At 34.5% G+C, this 6,500-nt stretch overlaps 1 protein-coding gene across 4 annotated transcripts in view; it reads left to right on the top strand.

The window, feature by feature from the left end:
• The window catches only part of SMAD5 (SMAD family member 5), a 45,276-nt gene extending 41,307 nt beyond the window's left edge, over window positions 1–3,969 (top strand). For all 4 annotated transcript variants that reach the window (XM_019642227.1, XM_019642224.1, XM_019642226.1 and 1 more), the window contains one exon: window positions 1,444–3,969. In XM_019642227.1, the coding sequence (XP_019497772.1) occupies window positions 1,444–1,587 (144 nt within the window). In that variant the 3' untranslated portion in view covers window positions 1,588–3,969. The remainder of the gene's footprint in view (window positions 1–1,443) is intronic.
• The last annotated feature ends 2,531 nt before the right edge of the window (window positions 3,970–6,500 follow it).

Here is a 6,500-nt window from a genome sequence, read left to right as displayed (position 1 = left end):
ACACACACACACACACACACACACACACACACACACACACACACACACACACATACACACACGTCTGTAGACTATAATAAAAAAATCTTTGGTAAATAAAAGATAGTAATTACTTTTGATCTGATAGGTTTTTAAATGAAATTCTTGAATTTATTACTTTAACCACATGATAGGTTTAAGATTTTATTTTATAATTGAGACATAAAATACATGATACTGATATTGATATTAATTTTAATATTGAGTAGGGGCTGAGTTTATAAAGAATTTCAGCTAAAGACTAAATTGCTAGAAAGCATTTAATATTAAAATTTCTTTTAAAATTCCCTAGCTTTAGAGGTTTCAATTATTATTAGATCCCATTAGAGTGACTTAAAGAATTCTTTAGGATACTTAAATTATTTTCCTTTTATCTAAGTTCTGTTATTAAGGATTTACAAAGTTTAAAGAACTTTTCAAATTTAGCATTTACTCTTGGTCAGATTTTATTGACATTCTAAAGATATGGTTCATGAGCGAAATTTGGAAGGAATTTTAGTGTATATTTAGGTAACCTGTACTATATCCACTTGGTCCTTATGGATTTAGTCAAAGAAGAGCAACTGTTAAATGCTGTTTGTGTGTTTCTTCTTATTGACATTCAGTCCCACAGTCCAGGGCTTTCTTGCTGCTTTGCTTTATAGGTAGGTCTGTTATATACATCAGCTTGTCAGTAGCCTCGAAGGCATTCCCCCTTCTATAGAAACGTGACTTTTGCATACTTAATCTTTTCTGTCCTACCCCCACCCCCACCCCCACGCTAATTTTCCTGGGCCAGGACTACTATAAGCAGTAAAGCAGAGAGTTTGATAAATCCAGGCAAATAAAAGTGAAAACATTTTCATCTTTGTCTGGAGTTTTAGGCTAAAGTGTTCCAGCTCAATCCATCCAGTAATTTCCTATCTTAAAGGATAATTGATGTGATCGCCACTTTAAGTACAGTTGCTTGCATTGATCAGATCTGCAGTGCCTTACCTGGTATTTAAAAAAACCCTAAAACCTGAAAAACATTTTTGGGAATAAAATCTGATGTGAACTTAATGTGAGGCGATTTATAGGTTTTATTTATCCCATTAAGTGAGAATGTATTAATTTTTAAATTATGAGATACTGCACTGTATTAGCTTTATAAAATTAAAAACAAAAATCTGAAACATATCTTGCTCCAGGCATTTCTATTAAGGGAATTATATGTTATTAAACAAATTCATATGTCTTTCAGTAATGCAGCTATTGTGTTGTTGTTAACTTCATGGTGAATGCTAAGATTGGTTTTGTGATTTTTTTTTCTTTTTTAAAGTACATTCTGTGTATGTCTACTGTTAAAGTATCTTTTTGTTAGTATGTTAAAATTGGTTTCCACTGGTTGACCATTTAAAAAGGGATTTGCGTTCATTTTCACAGGGCTGGGGAGCGGAATATCACCGGCAGGATGTTACCAGCACGCCGTGTTGGATTGAGATTCATCTTCACGGGCCTCTTCAGTGGCTGGATAAAGTCCTCACTCAGATGGGCTCCCCTCTGAACCCCATATCTTCTGTTTCATAGTTCAGAAATATTCTTTTCAACTAGATTATTAGTGGACTTGTTTTAATTTTAGGGAAACTTTCAGTACAGATACTGTGAGCTTACATGGAAAACAGCTTATTTTTTTCTACATAATTGTGACCAATACATTTGTATTTTGTGATGAATCTACATTTGTTTGTATTAATGTTCATGTGATTAACTCTCAAAAGTTAATCTCAAAAGTGTTGTGAAAGATGCAGAGTAATTATGCTCCAGTTCAGAAGTTTGGCATTAACCTTAAACTGGAACATACTTTTGCCTTATTGTCTCAACGATTTTTTTTTTACGTTAAATTTTTTTTGAAAGAGTAATGCATCACATGATGAAAAATTGTAATAGTATAAGAGGGTATACAGTGAAAAGTCTTCCCTTTGACTTTTGATCCGCCAGAAGCTGTACTTTTATCAGTTTCTTTGTCCTACCAACTTTAAAAAAAGTATAATTCATTGTTCTGTCAAAGCATGTAGTAGGGGCTTAAAAGAAACTATAAAAAAAACACTTCTATTTGAAGGAACACTATGCACTGCTCTAACAAGTAGTGTTCAGTAAAAACAAAGCGATAGTTTTCTAGATGTCATAAAATTTACATTTACTACAGCTAAGTGTGTGTCATTGTATTGTGACTTCACTCAATATATCTTTTGTAAAACATTTCCTTTTTTAAAAAAAAATATTGCCAACAATGGATCTCTAGTATATGTCATTTACTCAGAATCTGTCATAAGTACTACTTTATAGCTAGTGACAGTGCATGCACGGCCATGTTCAGCCACGTTTGCTGCTTTTGGCCAGTGTTGCGAGAACTCTAATTTTGACATGCATTAATCTTTTATTTTGCACTTTGATGGGTGACAGTTTTTAATGTAACCTTTTGTGAAACACACTCAAGTGACTTCGACTTAAATGCTCATTCTTACTTCTTTGGTACCCCTTTTGTATTAACAAACACTGCAATTTATAGATTACAGTTGTAGGAAGTTACGCTTTTTTCTAGCTTTTGTTGTATTTTCAGTGTAGTTTATAAGACTGTTATTCTCTAGCTCCAACTTAAGGTGCCTTTTTAATTCCAGTTTTATGGATGTTATTCATGTTGGAAAACTGTGCACTTCATCCCAGTGCTCTTATTTGCCTCAGTCTCTCCACGCAAGGCCCTGTGTACCGTAGCCATAAGGGCCTCCTCAGCCTGGCCCCAAGGATGAGGCCACTGGTCTGTTACTTAAAAGAATCAGCCGTGGTTGCTGAGATAGCTGATCTTAAAACATTCACATAGCAGAGAATGCCACCTGTTCTCTCAGTTACCATTGCTCTGTCTTCTTCCATCTTTAAGCACCTCTGTGAATGCTGGTCTCCCAGAATACAGCCCTCAGAGAGAAAAGACGTGCAAACTCTAAAATATCGATTTAAACCAATCATGCTTAAAAGCTTTGGGTAGAGGGCTCAATCCTTTTTCTAGGGGGCAGTCAGATGGACTCTTAGTTATGGCATGAGAACAAAGACATTATTTTCAAAAAAATGATCTGATTTACTTATCTGAAGAATCTTCTGGTGCCTTTTGTAAGTATATGGAGCCATGTTAGTCTTCTGTTTAAAATGTTAGTTTGGTTTGACTTTCTACCTTGCCCTTTCTGCTTTTATGAGGAAGAAAATGCATATTTTGATAAAAGGAGAATGCGATTCCTTTTGTTTTCTGTGACATTATTTATTGCTTTTACAAAGTGCAGCCAATGGATGGTTTGAGTTCTTTCAGATGAAGTGCCGTGAGTGTTTCAGCACACAGCCCTTTGCTGGGTAAAAGAATACTTTCTGACAGTCACCTGAGCCTTACACATGTTGTACTTGATATGCATTCTCAATCTTCCAGAGCTGTATCAGCCACGTGAAAGAGGACGTTATTTGCTTAGTGATAGAACAGTTTTTATTTACATCTTTCTTTTACTCACCGGGCTCATGGCACAATCTTTGGAATGAATTTGTGGGAAAAAAACTACCCAGCTTGAATGACAGATACATGTAATCAACTTCAGTGGGCTTGAACTGGTGGAAACTATTGAATTGTTTTATTGATGCTCTCAATTGATTTAATTAAAATTTATTTTTATTCATGTCACTTATAACTTTAATGTTATAAGCAAGATTTTAAGTGATTGGCCTTTTCTGTGTTTTCTCTGTGGAATTGAGTCTCACGAGTGATGGTGCTGAAGCTGTTAACTGTTAAGCGTTTCATGAAGTATAAGCCTGTTGCATTTCCTAAAAGTTGTAAACGCCACACCCTTGGGTTCTAAATGAAAACAATTTAGCTGCTTCTATGATTTCTGAGGATGCCCAAAATCTATGGATGGAAAATAAAAATTGCCAGTAAGATTTTTTTTTTAAATAATTAAAATTGTGACCAGTGGAAAGAAAGTACCTCTGAAAGAAACTGTTACAGAAAATATCAGTTTTAAGTATTTAATCTCCAGAATGGTGTATAAAACATCAACACCATTAAAATAATCACATTTTTAGCACGTACAACATTTTAATATATGCCAGCTGAAAAGACAGTCTGAAAAAAAAACTACATCCAATTTGGTAAATGGAAAAAAGAATAAAATCAAAATTTATCTCAGTAATGAAATAAAGCAACAAAAAGATGTTGGTTGGGAAAAAAACAATTTAAGAGGGACATTTGACTAACTTCTCTGCATAGTAGATGTTCTGGTTGGTATTATGGTCTGGTTGGTATGGCCTGCTTCAGTTGGGGAATGTAAACTAGCGGGCATGTTATTGAGCTATTGAAGCTAACATTTTTTCTTCAGAGAAAATTTAAGGAAGACATCAATCAAAAGTTTATATATATATATATATATATATATATATATATATATATATATATATATATACACACACACACACACATCAGAATATAAATCATTTTTCACATTTTATTGTTATATAAGAAAATTGATAATAGAATTGGCTGGGGTTTTGAGGTGAAACCCACTGTAAGATTACTGGATAGCTCAATAAGCTATTCCTAATAGTACAGCAAGAGGATGTAGCCATTTTATACTTTTCAAACATTTGAGAGTAAGACATCCTTTTAGGATGTAAAATGATCAGTATGTATTCAGATCCGAAATGTATTGTCAAGATAAAAACGGGGGCTCACATTATAAAAACCTTCGGTGTTACCTGAGAGTTACCTGTGGGAAACAGTTCCCCTGTAATGGTATTCTGTTGAAGGAGAAAATTTATACAAAAAGTGAAATCCTACTAATAGCAGAGACACCCTAATCTGATAGTGCTGTGCTTTTACTGTAGAGAACATCTAATATACAAGTTTAGATCCATTTCTTTATACTTTTTCTATTTGCTTAATATTACTTTGGATCATTATCACTTGCTCACTTAAAAATATTAATATCTTTGGTGCTTCCTGAAGAAGGAAGACTCTTGAGAATTATGGAATTCAACTTCCATTGATGACTTTAATTTTGGACCTGTTAACTTTTAAGAGGGTCAGAGCCCTTCTTTGTCTTCTTAGTCAAATCCTCATTTAATCTCTCCTGGAGGAATATGTTTCCTCCTTATACCCATCAGCTACACAAGCACGGATCCTTTAAGGTAGTAGATAGCCTGGTGGCTTTAGAAGTGTTTGGTAATGTTTATGGGAGCGAGTTTTTCTAAGCGTTGGTTTATGGATGGTCTCAGATACTATTAACTAGGGCAGCTTTTTGGAGGTAACCTCAGGTTTGATGCCTGTTTTTCCAGAACAGCAGCATTCTCCTCACTGCTACAGGTGGGTTTCTGGAGAGGATTTCTCTTCACAGAAGATGCATGTATGGAAAGTGAGAGTTCAAGGCGTCTCTTCTGCATAAACAATCCTTCCTGCTCCACAGAAACCGGACAGTTCTTTGGAATTCACTGGATTGTAGTTCAGCATGTCCTGACTACAAGAGGTAACAGTGTTTATCAAGCCTTTGTTATATCGGACTATTCTTAAGAGAAACTTGTCTTCCCAAATACAACTGTGTTGTAATTGAAGTGTCACTCTAAAATTGGATGGTTTACAAAACCAGTGTGAGAGATTTTACATAACATATTTTTTTAAAGTAAGAGCTTATGCTGTTCCATTTGCTAGTAGTAATTGCTATAAGACAGTGATGAGTTGTTTTGTTGAAAAGACCCAGGCAGAGCAGGATTCTTCTGTCATTCATGGATCGTGAAAAAGGTTTGCATGGTTCTTGTCTAAATATTTCTGTTCTAAAAATTCTTAAAATCACCATACCATTGTCATTTAAGATTTTCTTTGAAGATGCTGTTTTTAAGATGTTCAGACTTTTGTGTACAGGTAGATTTCCCCTCTCATTATTAGGTAGTGCCTTCTTAACACTAGCTGGTGTTAGCTATAACCAAGCTCCAGTGAGGCTGAACAAGCCCAAATTCTTTGTAAAAGAAGAAATCTTTTAGAGTCAGATTTTCCCTTCGAATACCATTACAGGTGATGTTGCTTTGATTTATTCATAAAGTATTTTAACTGGAGGGACTCTTGAAGATAATAGTTGGGCAAGTGGTTTTCTTCTTAACCTGTGGTTAAGGTTTGCATTTTGAAAATCACGTATTTTAAAATTGGATGAGATTGTAATCATGAAAACTACATGTACCTGCCCACGTTCTCTTAAAAAGATACTTCATATGCAGATGAAAAAGACCAAACCAATGGCTGCACTATAGGTCTGCTTCTTATTTGTACTTGTTCTGCTTGTTTATGTTGTAGAAAGTGAAATTCTAGCAACATGCTTCAATTCTGTTATCTTTTTGATACTTATAAAATGTATTAGGTTTTACTATATTGTGCTATTCAAAGCCATAACTCTTAAGAACTTTGTTTTTGCATATTGTTTGCTAAT

Source organism: Hipposideros armiger, unplaced genomic scaffold, assembly GCF_001890085.2.
Source record: "Hipposideros armiger isolate ML-2016 unplaced genomic scaffold, ASM189008v1 scaffold_66, whole genome shotgun sequence".
NCBI lineage: Eukaryota > Metazoa > Chordata > Mammalia > Chiroptera > Hipposideridae > Hipposideros > Hipposideros armiger.
The sequence above is the reverse complement of the archived record's forward strand: the minus strand, read 5'-3'. Positions and strand labels throughout refer to the sequence as shown.